We start from the raw sequence: 24,031 nt of genomic DNA on the forward strand, positions 1-24,031 counted from the left end.
ACGTCACTATTTGTAATCGGGTTGACAGGTATGTGATAGTTTAAACCTAAACACAAATTTTGCTGCCGATTTTTGCAAATCTCAATTTGCATTTGGCAATTAGGCAGATAAAACTGCGCCAAGTCATTTTGTTTTCCACATAGGTATCTAGACTTTTTGTTTTTTTTTTTAATGAGACGGGCTGATGCAAGATCCAGCCTCCAGCTCCACCTCTCTCGCATCAGGAGGGGAACACTAGCTGCCTGCGCCGCCCCTCCGCACATTCACCGGCTCCACTCACCCAGGTGGATGACACACAAACGCTACACTGTAGCCCACCCCACCTCCCCTAAAAAATGAAGCCTTTCTAACCGACTTTTAGCATGGAGTCACGCTACGCTTTTTGCCTTTTGGTGATTTTCTCCTCCGAGTGGACGCGGGTCTTGTCCTCAACTTGCAAGCCGGGAGTAAGATGCGGTCCCTCGGGTCATTTCGCGCACATCCGCGCGACCCCCCGGGAGCTCCGCGCGCAGGATTTGACGCATTTTGGAGAGCTTGTCGGATTTACCGAAGGCGAAGCGAGTACCGAAGTTGACCTTGCGATCGCAGAAAGTTCGGCAAAAGTCGAGCTTCCACGCGCGTGGCAAGAAAACGCATGTTGTTCTCAAGAGGATGCGTCGGACGGTCAGCCAAAACTTTCCCATCTTGAGAGCCGGAACGATGTGGAAAGCGAGGAGAATGTGGGAGATGTGGATTCAACAGAAAGCCGGAGGAGAAGCGCAAGGGGCGCAGAGACTTGGGCCGATTTGGGAGCCGAGGGCGCGCGCGAAGCTCCGTATCCCGAGCCGGTGGAGGTCCAGCTGGCCAGCTCCACATTCGCCCTGGCCGGGGACACCGCGCATAATCAGGCGATGGTGCACTGGTCCGGCCAGAACAGCAGCGTGAGTCCATGTGTCCAATCGGACGCGTTCGAGATTTACGCACGCATGTTTATCTTTTGACGCAGTATGGTCTTTCACTTTTTTATTGTCTTGACACCAGTGGTGTTACCAGGATGCCAGGTGTGGGTGGGCATTAGTCTTACCTGGGGAAAAAAAAAAAAAAAAAAAAAAAAAAAAAGAAGCTACAATGCTCAAGTAGGTTGAAATCCAGCGTAAGGCTTCTGCACCTTAAAACACTTTGTTTTCTCCTTGAGATAACTTGTTGTGATTTGGTCTAAACAAATAAAAGTTGATTTGATTTTATTTGACTCAGAACACATCCATAACTGAACAGTATAGACATGCAGATGACAATGTTTTTTTTAGGTAACCTAATGTGGTTCCTCAGTTTTATTAGTTATTCTTTGTTCCGCAGCCCCTTTGAGCTCTATTGATTCCCTTAGAATGCTTCAAAATGCACCAAAATTGTCAGCAGGTCAAGACAGGTGCAATCTTTGATATCGTGTAAAAACAAATTCCAAATACACTATGTAGCACCCACCAGCAGTCATTTTTTGTCCCACCGACGCTTAGAGCCCTATTTTGACCCCCTCAGAATGCTTCAAAACTCACCAAACTCAAAGGCCAGGTGAACACTGGTGAAAACTTTGATAAAATGTATTTAAAAAAAAAGAAAAAAAAAAAAAAGAAAAAGGGAAAAAAAAAATCGAAATATGCGTAAGTGTGTGTAGCGCCCCCTAGGAACAAAACCAACATTTCATTTCTTTCTTTTTTTTTTTTTTTTTTTTAAGGTGAAAGAGGAGGTAACAAAGCAAAGGTTAAAACTTAGAACACATCAGTACTATATGAATGCGATACCATACGTGGTGCCACAACTGCCGTTAGTACTACATCTAGTTTTTTTTGGGTGGGCAGAGCGTGTCCATGGGTGGGCACTGCACCTCCCTCTCCCCCACCCCGGTAACGCCCCTGCTTGACACTTTTAACTTAGAATGAAGATTGCATGATTGTGTTAAAACAAATGAACCCTGTAGACCAGGGGTCCCCAAACTTTTTCCTGTGAGGGCCACATAACTTTTCCCTTCTCTGATGAGGGGCCAGGTCAGTTTGTAACAGAAAAAGCGTCATGATTGCAGGAGTGCCTAAATGTAAAAATTTATTGTTTTTCAGAAAGCCACAATCAAATAACCCTTTCTGGATTCTTCACGGAACAAAAGTAAATAAAATTAAAAAAATATATAATATAATATAATATAATATAATATAATATAATATAATATAATATAATATAATATAATATCACCAAATAACCCTCCCTGGGTTCTTCACAGAAAAAAGCCAGGAAATAAATAACACTATTTAAAAAAAAAAAAAAATGTTCAAGGGGTCGGACCAAATGTGGAGGTGGGCCGGGCCGTAGTTTGGGGAGTACCGTAGACTCTACTGCGCGTATATAAAACCTCCAAAGATAGTTTGTTTTCCATCCTTATTATTTTGAAAGGGGGGGGGGGTCTTTGTTCACTATACCAGATAGGAGTGGGAACCTCTTTTTACCTCACGATACAATACGATTTGCGATACAAGCTCACGATAACGATGATCTGACGATATGGCGATACAATGATTATCGATACATTGGTATGGAAATCATTCTAGGATATTCTACAAACAACTAATAAACAGAAAAACAAGCTTCTGCTGTGAATCGGAATGAGTTTATCACTAGTAGACGTCCAATCCGTTTGAACTGGGAGGGTGGCAGCGAATGAACGCGCTGCCATCCCTCCCACTTCAAACGGATTGAACGCCTATGGCCGTCAGTGGCAGCCAATGCCAGGCAATGAGGTAATTTTGGGCCATTTAAGATCATTTACCTGTTGATTTTCAGTTACTTCCTGTAGATTTTGGGGTATTTTATGGGTCACTTCCTGTTTATTTTGAGTTACAGAACAGGAGGTGACCTGGGAATCACCCAAATGAATAGGCAGTGACTGAACTGCAACAGGAAATGACCTGTAAATGCCCTAAAATGAACAGTATAAGTGACCTGTAAATGCCCCTAAAATCGGACCAAATGACTGTGAATGCTCTGGTTTTGAATGAACGAACGTTCCCAGCCTAAATGGATTGGGCGTCGAGCACCGTCATTGGAAGCCTTAGAGTTAACTGAGTAACTATTATGGTGGAAGATTTTGGTAGCAACTTGTTGGTTCCTTTTTTTTTTTTTTTTTTCTAAAAAACATCGACACTTTTTTAAAACGATATCTTGATCCTTGGCCAGAGAATATCGATAACCTTTTGGGATACATAGCATATCACCATCATATATCACTGTTTAATATTTTGTCACCCCCCTAATAGCAGATTTTTCCGACGTCTTTTTTAGTCGTGGTACATTTTTTAATTGAGAAAAAAAATCTTAGCCGCAAACTGCCTTACAACTCAGGTTAAATTTAATGTAAAAGAGCATTTAATTGTTTTGACTGTCACTCTATGTCACTGGCATAAATGCAGGAACAAAAAATACATTATTTGCAGTACTTAAGTAACTTCCCTATGGCACACCTGATGCTGTCTTACAACATCCAGGGTGGGAGTCAATGCACCAATGGCAGAACATTTAATTCAAGTTGATCAAATCATGTGGGGTTGGGTGTTGCAGAGACAAAAATAACAACTAACAAGGCTCTGTGGCAACATAAAATGTTTATCATTGCAGTCACAGTGGTGCTGAACTGCACCACATTACACAGCCATCTCAATAACACCCAAAATATTAGAAACAGCTCAAACAATAAAAACATGCTTCCCTGTCAGTGTGCCTAATGTTGTGGCCGGCAAGTGTAAATTTGCCTTCGATAACTCTGTTTTATTCGGTCCTTGTGATTATGTGCCTTTAATAATTCAACAGGCCACTTGAGAGAGAGTGCGAGGCGCTCCAGTGATGTTGATGGCACAAAAAGCTGCCACGTAGCCGCTTGGAGATTTCTGCACCAGCTGAGGGGCTTAGTTCAAATCAATTCTATAGATAAAGAGCGCTGTGTATGACGTTTGGGCTCAACGGAATATGCTGCGTTTTTCTTTCTTTTCTTTTTTTCTTGCTTCTAAGCAGAAGAATCGGGGCAGCCGGTCCCGGTAACCTCCTTAATAGACTTTTCGTGTATGGACCGGTGAAAAGGGCACTAGGTTATTGAGGCCTTTTGAAATATGCATGAATTTGTTTTAAGGCAGCTTGCTTGCTTCCGACTGACATTGCCATATAGAAGGCGGCAATTTAAGCAATATCGGGATGCAGCATCCCAGATATGCATCAATCATCAATCCCAGGAGTTTTCAAACATCTTAAACTAGATTAACACATTCGCTGACAGTGATGGTGATAGACATCAAACCCATCTGAACTTGGGAGGGATGGCAGTGAATGATCATGTGTCAGTGGCATTGACGGTAACCGTGGACTGTCACGTTTGCCTCTCCAATGAATGATGCAGTATTAGTCCACCTAGTTCTAATAGGCCAAGATAAAATAGAAAATGTATTGCTCTTGAATACAATGGAAACATACAGTATTGGATTACGAAGTGATGTCGCGTTTAATTTTTAATTCAGTGAGACATTCACTCACCACTACAGGGAGCCCATACACCACTGAAGACTCACTTAGCCTTTGAAGTCAATGGAAGTGATTAAATGGGATTAAGCGAAAGATTCTATGAGACCTAAAAAACACAAAATTAAACAACAAAATCTTCAATTCATCAAAGTAATTATGAATTACAACAGGATAGCGGGAGGCTGTGGTTTAAAACTACAATATTATTTTTTATCAATGTCCGTTCTTCTAATCATGACATGATCACAATCAGACATGTTGTCATGTATATATGGTTCATACTACCAAAAAGCTCTATTGGAATCTGATTCAAATACCCTGTGCTGCATTATTGCTGAATGCTGTGCTCCACCTGCAAGAAACCTGACATAAAGCAGATACCTGATGTTGACAGGTGGAACTTAAGTCAGTATGGTGAGCTGGAAATAGCCAACCATTCTTAAAATTGTAATTTCTGCAGCAGTAGCTAAGATAAAACCTTAAAGAGATAAATCTACCAAAATTTTCGGTCTATTTAAATTTTTAGCAAGAAGCTGAGCAACACTTGACTATGGAATGAATACAGTAAAAACTAAAAAAAAATCTGCAGGAACAGTGGACCCATTCAGTTTTTTTACTGCTACTGATTCCACATTTGTAGACAAGTTTAACTCCTTTGGTGCCATTGACTGCGACAGATGTCCAAACCAAACCATTTTGGCTAGGATCATACTGCAGGTCTTAATGCACGAATCCGATTTTTTCGTTTTTTTCCGACTCCAGTGAGGCATTAATTGATGGTTTGAACGGGACAAGTCGCATAGAAATGATCATTTCAAATCCGATCTGGGTCACTTTGCCATGTGGTTTAAATCCGATCTGGGCCACATTTTTTCCAAAATGTGGCAGCAGTCTGAACTGTCAAGTCTCCCAAATCGGAATTCATGCAGCAATTACGTCAGCAAAGAGCGAAAGATTCACGCAAAATAGCAGCAATGTAGCTGTTCATTAACGTTACTGCCTAGCTACCTAGCTTGAACTTGGCTTTTACGACGCAGGAGGCTAGGTTGACCACAGTCATAAAAAAAAATACAATGAAGTAGAGCTGAAACGAATACTCTGATCTAAACTGATCCGAGTAATTTTATTCGCCTCGAGAAATTGTTTAATTTTGCCAGCTCTAAGCATCAGGTTTTGCCCGGACTACTTTTAATGCAGAACAACGCGCTGACGTCACGTGCGTATAGGAAGAAGCAATAATACCTGACTGCAGCCGACAGCAGCTACAAACTATTCCAACGTTGCTAAAAACTACGCCAGCATGATGCTACAGTGGTAGCAGGTAGCCTCTCATATATATCACATTTATATAGAACTAGATGCGAAATGACAGACTTGGCGGCATTAGTAAACAGCCGCCATCTTAAAGCAGTAGATATCCGGCGCTAATAAATACTCTCCAAACGTTACTGACCCTTGCTCACGTAACGTTAGCCCTGCGGAGGGCTAGGTTTCTATTAATTATGACTACTGTCGATGCGGGGCTAACGTGTCTTACATACAGGCTTTATTTAATCTGTAAAAACATAGCGCTGTTGAGTGATGGGGTTGTAAAATAAAAACATAATAAAGCTAACTGTCTATTTTAGCTCAGTAGTCATTGCTGGATAAAACACCAAGTAGCAGTGGTCCCCAATGTGATCCAATACAGCTGGTATCATACATTTATTTTAAACACTGCAAAAAGTACGTTTTTACCAGGATTTACAATTTAGACTAACTTAAAATTTTACTAGAACTTAGAAATAGCTTGATACAAATGGAAATTCAATTGAAACACGTGGGAAAAACACCTCACTTTTAAGTGATGTGTGTTATCAAGTGAAATGACGGTGTTAGGTATGAAGTTTTTTGAGTGAAAGCAGTGATTTTTTTTTCTAGTTACATCTGAGATACAATTGTATCTCAATTTATTATTATCAATTTATTATTTCAATTTTATCTGTTGGCTGTTTTCAACAATGTACATCGAAAATGAAGACATTGATTGACTGAAAATGGTTCAATGTTAAATGAAATGTCTTGTTTTCTCATGCATATTTATAATTGCTATTTACCTAAAAAAAAAATGTTTTATCCGATTACTCGATTAATCGATAGAATTTTCAGTCGAATACTCAATTACTAAAATATTCGATAGCTGTAGCCCTACAATGAAGAAAAGGATAAGCCTGATAATGCTCCGTTTCTTACTGTGCACCGAATGAGCAATATTTCAGTATCGCTTACATGGCCGACTCGGGGTAAACTGACGCACACACATAAGGCTTATGTGTGTGCATCATGCAGGCAGAGTGTGTAGTTTTTTGTTTTGATGTTTATGCGCATGCGGGTCAGTTTGGTCAGCGCGTGTCGGACTAATGTGCATGCGTAATGCTTGAGCGGGCTCAGTGGACAAAGGCAGTCTGAACGGGCACACCAAAAAAAAAACAGATATGAAAAAAAAGGTAATTGTGCATTAAGACCTGCAGTATGACCTTAGCCTTTGTCTGTGAGAGGCTTTCAGTGAACAATCTCTACCTGCCCATCTGATTTAAATGGATTGTACGTCAATCGCATTCAATGGCAATCAATGAATTAACGGCATTAACATTCACATTGAATGAGCATCTGTGTGTTTGTTCAAGAGCAAATTTCAACTCATTGAAGGGATCATCGCTCTTGATTTTTGTTAATTTTCCTGAAATGGATGGATGGATGCATTTCAAGGTAGTGTTGCGTGTGCACATCTATCTCGTCGCCCGCTCGGCGTATCGCGTCTAATGTTTCCGTTTAGTTGCACTCAATGTGTTCATAGTCGCTGCACTAATCAAACAACATGCTACAAGCTTTCACAAGTGAGCACGCAGAACACCAAAAAGACGACATGGAGGATTTGCTTTATTCAGAAGTGGAATGTAAGTTTAATAGCGGGTTCTGGCACTGCCTAAAGCTTAAATGATTTACCACAGCTTGTTTCATTGCTCCTTTTGCCAAAAGGGCGATTCTCATCTGTCTCAATATTGGGCTGATCTAAAAAGCTTGTGGCTTCTTAAAAAACTTTCATGTCGGCATAGTTTGATGGGTTTATCCATCTTTTACTTTTCTTATCTTGGAAAAAAAAATCTTTTTGCCTGCCCCGAGCAGCCCTAGAGGAACCTCTGGCCAGATTTTAATAAGCCGCCTTCATCTCCTGAAGTTAAACATTCAGAACGAGAGCTGCTTCTCAATTATAGTGTTGAATTTTACATTCCTCTGTTTATTAACCAATCTTGCCAGCTTTCTTGTCATCACTGCGTGATGTCTTATTTGATGGATTGAGTGTCACAAAGTATAACTCTAACAAGTAGTAGAGGCATCTCAGTCTTATCTTTTTCGTAGCAACTGTTTGCATTATTAATGTCTTTAAACTCTCCTTCCCATCAGTAAAGTTTGGTGTGATGGTCAGTTTGGGGTTTCATCATCAAAGCTGTAAAGTTAACCCAAAGTAATCCCTTCTTTTTAATTTCTGTTTTGCCGTTTTCTCAAAGGGTATTTTTATATTGCATTAGCAGTTATGTTTGTGAAATGTCATCTTTTTACCCAAACATATTTGACATTTATCTTCCTCGCCGTTCTTATATATTCATGTCAATCATTACCGGTACGGCTACGATTGGTGGATTAAATTACATATTCACTAACATGTCACTGGCGTCAGCCTAAGATCTTGCATTTCCTTCAAAAGTAATTAAAATTGCATCGCCAAAGTTAGCAAGCCATTTTATACATTTATATCTTGGTCGCTAACAGTATTGTTAATAACGGCGTTAGAATATAACGGCGTTACTAACGGAGTTATTTTCTTCACTAGTGAGTAATCTAATTAATTACTTTTCTCATCTTGGCAACGCTGTTACCGTTACTGAGTCGGAAAAGGCGTGCGTTACTGTTGGTTGACTGTCACGAAAAAGCCTGGAAAAAGACGGACTCACGGAGACGAGAGTGCGGAGCAGGAGTGGGGATGAGGCAAGGGAGTGTGACGCTGTTGCAAATGCGATGTTAGTATGCTAGGTGGCTCCAATAATACCTGACTTAAGCCGATAGCCTACAAACTACGCCCACATGATGCTTTGGTAGATATCACATATATACAGAACTAAATGCAAATGACAGACACGGCGGCATTAGCAACATATATAATAAAGAATTAGATGCGTTTCTAAACTGCCGCCATCTTAAAGCAGTACACTTCTCATGAAGGCTCTGTTGTAGAGAACCTTCCTGGCAAACCTAAGTCACTTTTGATCTAAAATGCTCCTAAATCGGCAAAACTTAACTTAAATCTATCTTTAAATGATGAAACAGTTTTAAAACGTACACATGTCGAAAATAGACGAAAGGGAACTAATGCAATAAGTGGAGCAATTTTAACAACTTTAACGATTGATTCACAACATTAAATGACTTCCACACATAGCAAAGGTTATTATCTAGTTATTATTATTATTAGAGGCGTGCAAAATTTCCGATTCTCAGATTATTCGCGATTCGGCCGTGGACGATTCGAGAACGATTCACAAACATCCAAATTACGATTTTTGAATTATACCAAGTAAAGCGGAAATAAAACGCAGTCAGCGCGGTCTTCGGGATGCAATGAGGAACGGACCGAGAGTAAACTTCATGTGCAGCTAATGCCGCTAGGTTAAAAAAAAAAAAAACAATAATACCTGACTGCGCCGCTTCAAACAGCGTCCAGTTGGTAGTTGCTACAAGCAAAGGGCAACATATGGCTATGGTAGATATCACATATATCTAGACTAGATGTGAAATGACAGACTTTCCCGTGCTAGTAAACAGGCGCCATCTTAAAGCAGTAGACTTCTCTAGAAGGCTCTGATGTAGAGAACCTAATTACTTTTTATCTAAAATACCCCGAAATTGGCAAAATCTTGACTTGAATCTATCTTTAAATGATGAAACAGTTTTAAAACTTTCACATGTCGAAAGTAGACATGAGGGAAATTATGGAATAACGGGCGCAATTTTAACAACTTTAACGGTTGATTCACAATATTAAAATTAATTGAATGTAGTTTAAAGCTGCTGATACAGAATGGGGACTTGAGTATTTCATTTACTGTTTTTAACTGGTAACTTGATACTAAAATAGTAGTTTGGTTTATTTAGCCTGAGAGGATTTTTGAACAATTTTGGAACAAATATATAAAACATTTAAAAAAAAAAAAATGGGGGGAGGGGGGCATCACTAATCGATTTATAATCAAATCGAAATCTCTGAATCGTAATCGTAATCGAATCGAATCGAATCGTTAGGTGCCCAAAGAGTCCCACCTCTAATTATTATTATCATCTAGTTATCGCAAGATCCGCAGTGCCCCTGTTGTCCCAAAAACCCTTTAAACTTCAGATTGTGTGACCAGTTTTTTTTTTTAATTTTTAATTTTTAATTTTTGGGAATTAAAAAAAAAAAAAAAAACATGAAAATTATCACCAGTTACTTTGTTATGTAACTAATTTTACATTCAGGTAACTGAGTTACTAACGTAATTACTTTTTTGGAGAAGTAATTTGTAACTGTAATTAATTATTTTTTTAAAGTGAGATTAACAACACTGGTCACTAATATCTAAAAATAACACACGCTTCAACTGTTTTTCCATTTTGTTGTCGTGTTTGATTCAGTTCAAGTTCAACATTTCAATGAAAAGTACTACCTTTTTTTTTTTTAGCTTTGTACATCTCATATGAAGTGAACGCTCAAAGGTTCATCCAGAACACGTCATATCTTGACTCGAAATCATTTAAAAGGCCAAATGTTAAATGATCGATTCATGTGGCTCAGCAACAAAGTTAACAGCACTGTCCAACAAGGATGAGTGATCACTTAAAGGGTAGGTGGCGGGGGTGTTTCAGAGAGGATGCAAATGTCATGCAGCAGTTTAGCTCAATGCTGAACTCTCCGCACGTAGCCAACATTTGACTCTTAAAGAACATGCTTGAGAGGATGTCGAAAACCAATCAGCATGCTTCGGTGATAGTATATTGCAGCGTGTGAACTTCAGTCTTACATCATCTTGGAAAGCCAACTGAAAAGGTCTTAATAGCCACGGAGAAGGAGTGACACCTTGCATACATAGGAGTTCACTGGAAGAAGAAGGTGATTGATTCTAAAGCAGGTTTGCAGGAAAACATATTTTTCTAGGGGTAAACAATATGGGAAATTAGCCAGTGGCCCTATCCACTGGCTTTTGAAGTTTACTGGCCCCACTTTCAAAACCACTGGCCCAGGTCAACGCCTCAGTTATTGATCCCATTAATTATGAAAAAGAACAATTTGCTTGAATAACTTTTTTTTTTAGGTAGATTTAATGAAAAGTGTAGTAAAATGAAAAAACATGATTCTAGTGCAAATAATCCTATTCCATAATCACTCCAGTATAGCGTATGTGAGAAGGACCCACGGGAGAGCCACATGCTTGGCCGAAGCTTTCCTGTCTTCCCTTAACTGCCCTCTGGAAGTCTCCCCGCCACGGTTGCCGTGGCAACAATTTAGAATTCAAAGAGATGACTAAGGCAATTATGGGTAACGATTTTCAAGTTAGACCATCGTTATGACGATATTATTTTCCCTGTAGTCAAGCGTAAGAATAATCGCATTTTGCTCATACAATAGGTTTCATACTCGTCAACTTTTCTCTCACTTACTTGTGGGCATTGATTAGCACAACTCACAGTAAACCTCGTTTCTTGTCTCATCATAGCCGAAATTCCAGCGGTCTCGCCACTGGGACCGAACCTTTCCCTCCCTTTTCTTTTTCTATTGGATTTTGTATTCTCTCAACTCCTCCGGTGACTTTCTCTTTCTTGAGTGTTTTTCCCCCCGGGTGCTTGGCCAGGGGCTGGGGGTTTCAGAAACATTTGTCTTGTATTATAACGTTTGGTGGGTATGGAGATACTGACAATCAATCTGCAGCAGTAATCAGGTAATGAGCGTTCCCGCAGGAGCGAGCGACTGAACGACCTGCATTGACTGTAAGGTTGTCTTTGATCGGGATAGCGTAACGTCATCAAAACACGGAACTAATTGGAATGAATGTGAAATAAGATTTTTTTTTTAAAATCGACGCATTATTTTTACTGGCCCAGTGGGGCCAGTGGTTGGAGCATTCTGGTGGCCCTGACGGTTCGATATATGACACACGATCTTTTCGACATCCGACGTAAAATTTGACTCTTCGTTTGTTTCTTTATCCGACGACATTCTCGAAATAAGACCATTTATGACAGCGCCGCAGTTTTGTTTTGCCACAGCACAGACGGACGCACGGCTGATTATCTTGTGAGAGAAGTCAACACGGGGTCCAAGAAGGATAGTGCAGGTGGTGAAAAAAAGAAAAAGGTGACACTTCCCATTGAAATGAAGATGGAAATGATAGAAAAATAATCGCGTGGTGTGCGCATCTGTGAACTGGCTCGACAATACTCCTCCTCCAACCTCCATTCGCCAGTCTTTACAAGTTAAGGTGACAGTTATTATTGTGGTACCATCGCCAAAGAGATCGCCACCTTCGTCAGGTTTTTAATAATTTATTTCAGAACTTGTGCAACACAACACGCCTAGTGTCTGCCGCAGTTAACGCCAGTAAGAACAGAACTTTAAAAGAGAAAGTAAAGTCTCATCTGCACCTTTCATAAGGCCGAGTCATGCTTTCGCGTCAGACCTGCGCCGTCAAGGAAGACCCGATTTACGACCCTACGCCGTAGCCTCTCTGGCTCCTTCCTCTTTTTCTGACTTCGCGTCGCGTCAACGCGTGTGACGTGGTGGAAATGGACTATGATTGGTCCACTCAGACTGTTGTTTCCGGTTCAGTGCGAAATCACTGGCATTATCAAACATTATTTTTCCTACACGCAAAAATGGACCAAGCCGACGAGAGTATCAACGAAGAGCAAGTACGGCAACTTCTACAATATCTCGTCAAGACATTATGAAGATTGCCAAATGGCAAGCAATTCGTGGAAGGAGATTGCTGAAAATACGGGGCTGGAGGTCAGCCAGCGATTGAATAAAACAAATGGAAGAACCACGAGACAAGTATGTGTGTATTCGGAATCGAGTGGCCACACAAAGCGATGACCCAGTCGGCCAAAAACTGCCAGCTTTTTATCACTTTATGTCGAATTTTTGGTTGGTGCACTTCATCATTTATTATGTACATATGTTTGCTGTGAGTCTGTGACTTATTTATATGTTAAACTTCAAGTATATGAAAAATAAAGCACAGGTTTGGTGTCAAAAGAGTTGTTTTGATATTTAATTTTCAACAACAGACAGTTCACACACCATACATCGTCACTGATTGAGAGTGCTTCGGAGCTTTTATGATAACGTTAACATCAAGGCTTCCAACACAGTTTGGGAAGTTCCATAAAAGCCAGAAATCTGCTATGGCTTCCCACTGGCTGGTTGTAGGACACGGCAAAAAAATCGGGCTGGAGGGCTTTGCAGACCTCGGACAAAACGCTGGACGCATTGCTCGACACCAGTTTGAAGCTAGCCGCTACAACTAGCTGGTTTCCACCCGGGCTAGAACTCTATGCAGCATTAAAAGTTGGACAGACCGCCTCGAAACCGTCTTCTGTGTCGCCTGCGCCTCAACATTTGTATGATGTTGATGAGCTGAAGATCCACATTCAAGCATTGCATTGTTTATTTATTTTTTTCTCCGTTAAACTAGACGAGAGGAAGTCAACAAGCATGCCCCAAAACCGTACAAACATAACGCCACACCCCTTTAGTGGCTTGACGGTGAATTACAGAGCAATGCGTCACCTGGCCAGAGAACCATCGAATGTCGAATGACGCCGTAGTCGCTGCGCCTTCACCGCAACGCGGGAGCATAACTAAGGCTTTACTCTGTGACATCAGCCACGCGGTGCATTCAGGTAAAGCACGCAAAACATGCCCGCCACATTAGAAACCGGTTCATTACATTATCAGGCCTGCACTTGACTCAGGGACTTGGACTCCCCTGCCATGCATTGTCCATTGGGGCTCAGCCCACAAGCCAGCTGAAGGGAGTGGCAGGGAGACGTCCCTGATACTGCCCCACCACCCAGAGATGTTCCGGGATGAAAGGGGCGAAACATCAATGAGGGGTGGCTCCCGGCTGACGACCCTGCAGCGGGCCTACTGGCACCGTCGGAGGTGCGACAAGCAGTTATGCTCAGCAGTCTACATCTACCTGTACTCCCAACCAGGAATTATTACTATTTTATTATCATTCCGATTTTTATTTATCATTTATTCGTTTTGCCATGTGTAATTGCCATTTGTAATCGTACCAGCAGTATTTATTAAGGATTTAGTGTAGGTTTTCGGGCTGTGGAATGAATTAATGGAATTATAATGTATTCTTATGGGAAAATCCTGCTCGACATACGACCATTTCGACTTACAAACAAGGGTCCTGGAACGAATTAAATTCGTATGTAGAGTTACCACTGTACGTTGGGGCCACCAGGCTATTTATATTGGCGACCACTGTGTTCTTAATCCTGACTATTAAATCAGGAATCAAATTTGGATGTTGCCAGACTGAAAAAGAAAGAACAAGAGAGGTTGAGAAGAAGAAGAGAAGAAGAAATGACGATGAACTGTAAAACTGACGGTTACAACGATGCTCCTACAACACCAAAATGTTTGTGGCGGTAGATCAACTAAAAAGTGTGTCATGAAAGCAGGATAAGGTGACAGAGATCATAAAGATTTAAAGGAAGACACAATGACTCGACAGATTAGATCACCAAGGTTAGACTTGTGTCTAGAGGCATCATTGTATATTATATTTTACTCACAGTATTTTGTATTTCATGATGAACATTCAACCTTATGCACCTCTTCTGCCTCTACACCATGGCAAAAACTCACAACTTTCACGCTCCTGCATCTCCCCATCTGTCTGGCATACTTTGTTCATAATTGGTAGCAAATGGAGAAACTCAAAAAGTTGAAGTCCAGCCACTTCAAATCACGAAACAGAACTTAAATTGGCTACTTTAAATTATAATTTCTGGCTTGCTTATCAATTTACAGCAGTACTTTCAATTTAAATCAATTTACAGCAGAGCGATGCTGGGGGTGGCGCATGTGACCTTGGGGAACATACTTTTTTGCCGTACTAGAATAAAGTGTAATTGCACATCCACTCAGTGGGTAGAAGTGCAGCTCTCATTTTCAGCGTGTGCGCAATATTTTTTAACCAAACCAGAGCACACAGATAAGAGCACTGGAGATATGAAAAGCTAAGACAAGGAAATATGACGAAGCGTATGCAGCATTTGGCTTTTGACTTTGCCTTTTAGTACAGTGGGAAACGAGGAAAGACCGGTCTATTTACTTTGGCTAAAATTGTTCGCAGCGGACAGCAGGAATTATTTTTTTCAGCGAAAACATGCCGAATATTACTGACAATCCTCCCGCTTTGTCAGTGTTACATCAGTAAACCAGCGAGCACTGCCATATAATCATATAAGGTGGCATACCAAGTTGTTCAGTGCAAAATAACTCCACAACATAGGAAAGGCGCTGATACTGCCAGCAGCAAAAATAAACTGTCCCTCTGTCCAAGAGGCGTGCAAAATTTCCGATCTTAGATTATTCGCGATTCGGCCGTGGAAGATTCGAGAACGATTCACAAACATCCAAATTCCGATTATTGAATTATACCGGGTAAAGCGGAAATAAAACACAATCAGCGCGGGCTTCGGGACGCAATGAGGAACGGACCAGGGTTAAATATCATGTCCAGCTAATGCCGCTAGATTAAAAAAAACAACAATAATACCTGACTGTGGCCGACAGCTTCAAACAGTGCCCAGTTGCTAGTTGCTACAAACATACGGCAACATACGACTATGGTAGATATCACATATATCTAGAACTAGATGTGAAATGACAGACGATCCCGCGCTACTAAACAGGCGCCATCTTAAAGCAGTAGAATTCTCTAGAAGGCTCTGTTGTAGTGAACCTAATTACTTTTTATATAAAATACCCCTAAATGGCCAAAATCTTGACTTGAATCTATCTTTAAATGATGAAACAGTTTTAAAACTTTCACGTGTCGAAAGTAGACATAAGGGAAATTATGGAATAATGGGCGCAATTTTAACAACTTTAACGGTTGATTCACAACATTAAATTAACTGAATGTAGTTTAAAGCTGCTGATACAGAATGGGGACTTGAGTATTTTATTTACTGTTTTTAACTGGTAACTGGATACTAAAATAGTAGTTTGGTTTGTTTAGCCTGAGAGGATTTTTGAACAATTTTGGAACAAATATACAAAACATTAAAAAAAAAAAAAAGGGGGGGGGGCATCAATAATCGATTTATAATCGAATCGGAGCCTCTAAATTGTAATCGTAATCGAATCGTTAGGTGCGAAAAGATTCCCACCTCTACCAATGACACTGTAGTTTTTGTTCTATTACTTTTTGTTTTTTTCGGTCTAATTGTTTGGCATATTGTCCTCTTGAGTTAATGTTTCCAATCAATTTGAATTTATTAGTATTTATTGACTTTATTAAGTTTTATTTTTCAGTATCAAACAGTAAAAAAATCTTGAGTGTATTTTTACAGTATGGATGAGCATTTTTTAAAAATTTATTGTAAGTTGATCTATGTTACTTTTTTCTTTGTTATTAAAAAGAACACAATGTCATGCAGAGGAATATTTTATATAGAAATGATACTACAGTATATTTACAGTGGCGGCAGAGAGTTGGGGGGGGCGCGGAACGTTTATGTCTTCCTGGGGGGGGCATAGCAGAAAATAATTGAGAAGCACGGATTTACAGCAGAGATTTGCTTGACTATTTTCTGTTAGGTGTGGGCACCCAATTTTTTGTGTAACTAAGCCACTTGCAGAGCCGTAATAGCAATAAAATACATGTTTGTAAATAAACTATAAAGCTCCATCGAATTTTGTTAAACAAATTCAGTGGGGACGTAAAGTATGTAAAATAGACGACAAGCCTTGAAATGAATCAGGCCTTTCTGCTTCCAAGTTATTTCTCTTCCCTTTGCCAGAGACAGAGTACACATAAAGGTTTATAGATACAGTGACAATGTTATACGGGTGGCTCTGTACTTTCGACAAAGAAAATACTACATGCGGAATATGATTAGTGCTAAACATATGCACTGTTAAGTAGATTTAAAGCACAATAAAGCACAAGGGGCTAATAAAAATGTCTTTGCTATGTGCCAAGATTTTTTGCAGTGATTCCGTTCGGAAGAGTGCATGCAAAAACATGCAGTACCCTTTTTTTCCTCATTAACCAATTAATTGTAATATCGCAGCATGCTTAAAACAGCGCGGTGACATAACCAGGCAAAGCCCGTTTATCTCCAAGTGCCTTTAGGGGGAGATGATCCATAGGTTCCTCCAGTTAATTCTTAATCAGCTTTTTACTATTTTATGCTTCTTGCCTTCCCCGCTGCGAACAGATCTCTGAGACGAGTGGAAGCTCATGCATATGTTGCTCGCACACGGTGCGGACAGCCCTGCAGGTGTCTTTGTGACGGACAGCTTGTGAAGGTTTCTGACAGGGTTTTAGCATCAAAGACACAAAGGAACAAACACATTCGCCGAATTGCATGTAATCCAACTCCGTGACTGCGGAAAAGACAACAGGGGAATGAATGATGTGCTTTTATTGATGAGTGCCTGCTTTGTATTAAATAAAAGGGCATTTTTGGAAACAGCGGACCCTGAGTTCAGCTCTGCAAAGCCACCACACCTTCCTGCGGCGAGGTTTTTGAATGCCTTGCTATCCTGCAGTGTGTGTTGTTTATTCACAAGCTGTGTTCCCCTCAAGGGGTCTCTCACTTCTTCGCTCAAGGCTGAGCAGAAATATTCCATAAAATCAGGTTAGAATGATTTGGCTGCCGCGTTGAATAAGGAGGTATGAACTTTGTGCTCCAGTACCACAATCTTGGCTGACTTAATCAAGTTTGGGTTCTAGTTACATGTTGTCTGATTTTAACTCATTCACTGCCATTGAGGATGACAGACAAAATACAAAATAACACGACATACTAACTGATTCCTAGATGCAGTCCGTGCCCATCCACTCATTAAGTTAAAGCTCAGCCCCTTCGACAAGGTTAGCGCCGCTGTTGGTGATGATGACTTCACGTCCCACGTAAAGAGCATTTGTTTCAGGGCCTGAGCGGTGATTTCACCCACATGGTCGTCCGAGAAATAGGCTGTATCCAGCACCCGGGGTGCGCAACTCCCACTTGTTGTCCATGAAATGGATCGTGAAACTTATGTAGGGCTCCATGGTTCGTTGTCCTTCTTGAATCCAAAATACAACCGACGTCGAGTTCTTTTTTGGCACTAACACCACACTATGACCGTCAACTAATGCTATACTCGAAATGCCTGTGGACTGGCTACCAGTAGCGTTTCTCTATTATCTGACTCCATCATGTTGACTTGTAGTGTTAGCTTACTGGTTGATAGAAACGGGCTTGTTTGTCTGATTTCCTGATAGTCACGTGACGTCACACGTAAGGACACTGGCTGTACTTAAAGGGGAATGAGCATAACCCCGGACAAAACATAATAAAACCGGGTTCAAAATACTTAATTTTTTCATTTCATTAAAATACTGAATTTACAGATATGGTCAAAATTATGTAGGTCATTGTGAACCATTTTGGAGAGGGTAAATTTTCGGTAAACCACCCGTCTCTAATATGTATATACAGTATATAAATATATATATAAACACTCAGGTGACTTGATGTTCTGCTCTGAGACCCCCAATTTGGCCAAACTCAAAATTGTCCTTTCTGCATGTATGATACATCATTGGAAAGCTTAAAATCTCAATTTTCTGGGGGAAGAAAATTTTTGAACAGGGGGGCAATTAAAAAAATAAATTAAACAGCAAAACCCTATCTGGAGGCGAGAGGACGCGAGAGCAGAATTACAGACGCCATGACTTTAACCAAAGACTTCATGTAGCATGTATCACCGCATGTCAAGACACAGCTGTGAATGGACACAGCCGGATTTTGGGGGGATTTTATGGATATAACATGGTAATATAACAAGGGTCGTAATGCAGAAATCGCAGACATCAAGGAGTGGTCGAGATTTTCTTTTTCATATATTTACCCTTTTCTTTGTTTGGCTCAATTATTTATCATCTAACATATCAAAGAAAATGCGACAGTAACAAAAAAAAACACAATTAAGCGATAGTTATGAGGTAAATATCTTTTTTACAGATGTAATTTTTTTCGTTGTGACGTAATTTGTTTAAAAGTTTAAAAATATGCGAGTGAATAATTTATTATTATTATTATTATTTTTTTTTAAAGAAATATTAGACATCAATTAATGTTTCTAAGCTAAAAATGACAGACATTTTGAATAATAAGTATGATTAATTACCTTCGTTTTATGGCTGGGTTGAAACAAAAGTACAGTGATCCCTCGTTTTTCGCGGTTAATGGGGACACCTCTCCACCCCGCGTGGTAAACGGAATCTGCAAAACGGTTAAACGAGCTGGCGCGTTTGAAAGGTAGTACTCTCAAGCTTCTCTGGCAAGTTCAAAGCAGCTCCCTTGTCACTCATCATTCACTTTAACCTACTGCAGTTGAAGCAGAGAAAGGAAAGCTTCAGGAGGGTGAGTGAGAGGCTGTACATGATCGGATGAAACAATCCGTCTAAAATCCTGAAAATTTATTTATTCTTTTTTTTAATTGAAAAAAATCCGCGATTGACCTCATGAGAGCGCGATGTTTGAAGCGCGAAGTAGCGAGGGATCACTATATATTAGGGCTGTCAAAATTATCGCGTTATCGGGCGTTAATTAATTTTTTAAATTAATCACGTTAAAATATTTAACACAATTAACGCATGCACTGAATGACCCGCTCGCATATTGCCTCAAACAGATGACAATGAGGCCGTTTATGGACATTAGGAGTGAAGAGAATGCCACCGGCCGCTTGGGGGCAGCGCCGTTCCATATTAATGTTATTTCTTCTAAACGTGGGAGAATTAGTAGTTGTGAGATGTTTATGCTGTATGCACAATGCAATGCAAATTGCTATTTGTGCTCCTCACATATTTCGGTAAGTTTTCTTTCTTTTAGTGGCAATTCTGTGTCTCTTGTTGTATTTCGGGTAAGTTATGTACAGAGATATATATTTTATAAAGGCGAGTGGACACAGGCGTTCTTTGGACCGCGCCGTTTATTGGCATAAGCTTCGGCAACTCCTTCACAACAAACATAAGTATTGTTTAGTGAAAGCACAACAAAAATAATATTCCTATCTCTCTCAAAAAAACATAATGTTCACAAAAAGAAAAGCACTTCAGTCTATAGTAATGAGGCCCTATTCTCACAGTTAAACAACAATGCAAAATGAACTGGCATTCCATATTAAAATAGCTATGCAAAATACACGTAAAAGTTACTCAGACTTTGGTCACTCTATTCTTATCATTGTTATTTTTATTCTTCTTATTATTATTATACTAACTCTACTTTTGATTGAAAATTTTACAAATTTTATTAAAACGAAAACATGAAGAGGGGTTTTAATATAAAATTACTATAACTTGTGACTATAACATTTATCTTTTAAGAACTACAAGTCTTTCTATCCGTGGATCACTTTAACAGAAAGAATGCTAATAATGCCATTTGTGGATTTATTGTTACAATAAACAAATACAGTACTTATGTACAGTATGTTGTATGTATATATCCGCCTTGTGTCTTATCTTTCCATTCCAACAATAATTTACAGATAAATTTGGCATATTTTAGAGATGGATTGAATTGCGATTAATTACGATTAATTAATTTTTAAGCTGTGATTAACTCGATTAAAAATTTTAATCGTTTGACAGCCCTACTATATATACAGTGCCTTGCAAAAGTATTCGGCCCCCTTGAATCTTGCAACCTTTCGCCACATTTCAGGCTTCAAACATAAAGATATGAAATTTAATTTTTTTGTCAAGAATCAACAACAAGTGGGACACAATCGTGAAGTGGAACAACATTTATTGGATAAGTTAAACTTTTTTAACAAATAAAAAACTGAAAATTGGGGCGTGCAATATTATTCGGCCCCTTTACTTTCAGTGCAGCAAACTCACTTCAGAAGTTCAGTGAGTATCTCTGAATGATCCAATGTTGTCCTAAATGACCGATGATGATAAATAGAATCCACCTGTGTGTAATCAAGTCTCCGTATAAATGCACCTGCTCTGTGATAGTCTCAGGGTTCTGTTTAAAGTGCAGAGAGCATTATGAAAACCAAGGAACACACCAGGCAGGTCCGAGATACCGTTGTGGAGAAGTTTAAAGCCGGATTTGGATACAAAAAGATTTCCCAAGCTTTAAACATCTCAAGGAGCACTGTGCAAGCCATCATATTGAAATGGAAGGAGCATCAAACCACTGCAAATCTACCAAGCCCCGGCCGTCCTTCCAAACTTTCTTCTCAAACAAGGAGAAAACTGATCAGAGATGCAGCCAAGAGGCCCATGATCAATCTGGATGAACTGCAGAGATCTACAGCTGAGGTGGGAGAGTCTGTCCATAGGACAACAATCAGTCGTACACTGCACAAATCTGGCCTTTATGGAAGAGTGGCAAGAAGAAAGCCATTTCTCAAAGATATCCATAAAAAGTCTCGTTTAAAGTTTGCCACAAGCCACCTGGGAGACACACCAAACATGTGGAAGAAGGTGCTCTGGTCAGATGAAACCAAAATTGAAATTTTTTGGCCACAATGCAAAACGATATGTTTGGCGTAAAAGCAACACAGCTCATCACCCTGAACACACCATCCCCACTGTCAAACATGGTGGTGGCAGCATCATGGTTTGGGCCTGCTTTTCTTCAGCAGGGACAGGGAAGATGGTTAAAATTGACGGGAAGATGGATGCAGCCAAATACAGGAACATTCTGGAAGAAAACCTGTTGGTATCTGCACAAGACCTGAGACTGGGATGGAGATTTATCTTCCAACAGGACAATGATCCAAAACATAAAGCCAAATCTACAATGGAATGGTTCAAAAATAAACGTATCCAGGTGTTAGAATGGCCAAGTCAAAGTCCAGACCTGAATCCAATCGAGAATCTGTGGAAAGAGCTGAAGACTGCTGTTCACAAACACTCTCCATCCAACCTCACTGAGCTCGAGCTGTTTTGCAAGGAAGAATGGGCAAGAATGTCAGTCTCTCGATGTGCAAAACTGATAGAAGCATACCCCAAGCTACTTGCAGCTGTAATTGGAGCAAAAGGTGGCGCTACAAAGTATTAACGCAAGGGGGCCGAATAATATTGCACGCCCCACTTTTCAGTTTTCTATTTGTTAAAAAAGTTTAAATTATCCAATAAATTTTGTTCCACTTCACGATTGTGTCCCACTTGTTGTTGATTCTTGACAAAAAATTAAAATTTCATATCTTTATGTTTGAAGCCTGAAATGTGGCGAAAGGTTGCAAGGTTCAAGGGGGCCGAATACTTTTGCAAGGCACTGTATATTTATGGTAAATTAATACTTTTTTTTTTAGACCTGACGATTTCTCATGGCACACAAATATGTCACAGCACAGTGTTTGGCAAATAGAGGTATAGTCTACATTTTATTGGCGCATTGGGTGCATGGTCCTCGGGTTGAAGATTACTGTTGAAACATTTTCACAACCATTAAAGCACGTACAGTATATAAGCGGAAATTGGAGAATTAGAATAATTTCTAAAATGGCTTGTAAATTCATCTAGTGCTGCTGTTACCATAGCACCTATGGGTAAAAGTACCGGTAGATTTTACATCATTGATGTATGTGGATGAGCCGGGTTAAAGATGGCCTACGGTTCCAATAGTTGTACTTAATGACACACTGATGTTAGATCAAGATGCAACCAATTTTCTATCCACTAATTTCAATCCAGCTGACTTTGCAAATGTGTGGTTAGTATGCACAGTGGGCACTGCTCTCCAGTTTGGCTGTCCAATCTGCCCTGAACTGATCAACCCTCCCTGGAGCAGGATGAAGTCTCCGCACTCAGCAGGTTGCTTCATCAACGCACCGAGCTCCTCATTTGGAGGTGAGAAGCAAACAGTTTCGGATGGCTTCTCAAGCATGTTTACGTTCAGGGATGCTGCCCTTGCTTCATTCGCCCACTGAAGCCAGACTATCAGTCACAAGCAGCTGTAGTAGCATGGAGTTCTTGTATTGCTGCTTATTATCTTGTTTGTGTGCAACCCACTGTGTGTGGTTTGTGATACACTTCCCTGCAGAAGTATTGGAACAGTTAGGCCAATTCACTTACTTGTGCTGTAGACTGAAAAACATTTGGGTTTGACACTAAGTAGAATAAAGTCAGAAGTAGACGGTAACATTTTGCCTGCCAATTTAAAGAATAATGCAACAGCCCTGCGGCATACTGATGACCCAAGACAGGCTGCCAAAACAAGTGCTGATTGGGAATAAGTGGAAGATTTAATAGTGGATCATTTTTATCTCCAAACATAAATCCCATAATGCATGCATTTTTGCCAGTGAAGATGAGAATGAAGTGCATATCCTGCTCAGCTCTACAAAAAGGATGTCAACCACAATTGTTTTCAGGAAAAAAAAACAAATACTGTAATTTTCGGACTACAAGCCGCTACTTTTTCCCCCCTTATTTTGAATCCTGCGGTATATAGTCCAGTGTGGCCTTTTTGTTGATTTATTTGGGTTAATAGGTAAAACTTTTCATGACAGCGACGTCATAAGACTGCCATAAGACAGTCATAATTAGTCAATAGTCAATATTATGGGCATTAATGAATGCTTATGAAAGATGTCATTGAGTGTAAGGGTGTAACGGTACATGTACTTGTATTGAACCGTTTCGGTACGTTGTGTTCGGTTCGGAACGGAGGCGTACCGAATGAGTTTCTGACGCAATGTAACCCTTACCTTTCAAGGCTGTGAGTCGATCCGGTTACAGTTTCTTTGTGTAGAATATATTTACTCCGTCTTCTCCACTATAATGAGGACCAACACGTTAGGACAGTATAACCCAGAAACGTCAACCGTTCGACAACGTGGCCGCCGTGAGAACACAGTGAAATGCGGGCGTTAAAGTCAATCAGCCAATGCACACCAGTCGCAGTGCCGCCTCGTGTTAGACGCGTCCCAGAAGCGGCTCAACATGACGCACGCGAAAAGAACGACAGAGTTTATTATTTGACGCGAGAGGCGACCCTCCTGCGTCAATACTACTACCGGTAGCTAGGATCGGGCCGACCGGAAGGCGCTCGTGTAAAAATACGGTGGATCCGGTCGATTTTTAAACTAATATGCAATCGTAACCCATTTTTTGAGTCCATCAGATCTCTTGAGTGGTAGATCGGGGCGCAGTTGACA

General features: G+C 40.3%; 1 protein-coding gene across 1 annotated transcript in view; it reads left to right on the plus strand.

Annotated features, from left to right (window-relative positions):
- Positions 1-278: 278 nt before the first annotated feature.
- The window catches only part of LOC130922709 (VPS10 domain-containing receptor SorCS1-like), a 171,964-nt gene continuing 148,211 nt past the window's right edge, over positions 279-24,031 (plus strand). Inside the window, exon 1 of the mRNA XM_057847663.1 lies at positions 279-920. Within this exon, the coding sequence (XP_057703646.1) occupies positions 363-920 (558 nt within the window). The 5' untranslated portion in view covers positions 279-362. The remainder of the gene's footprint in view (positions 921-24,031) is intronic.

This window comes from Corythoichthys intestinalis, chromosome 10 (genome assembly GCF_030265065.1).
Source record: "Corythoichthys intestinalis isolate RoL2023-P3 chromosome 10, ASM3026506v1, whole genome shotgun sequence".
Classification (NCBI taxonomy): Eukaryota; Metazoa; Chordata; class Actinopteri; order Syngnathiformes; family Syngnathidae; genus Corythoichthys; species Corythoichthys intestinalis.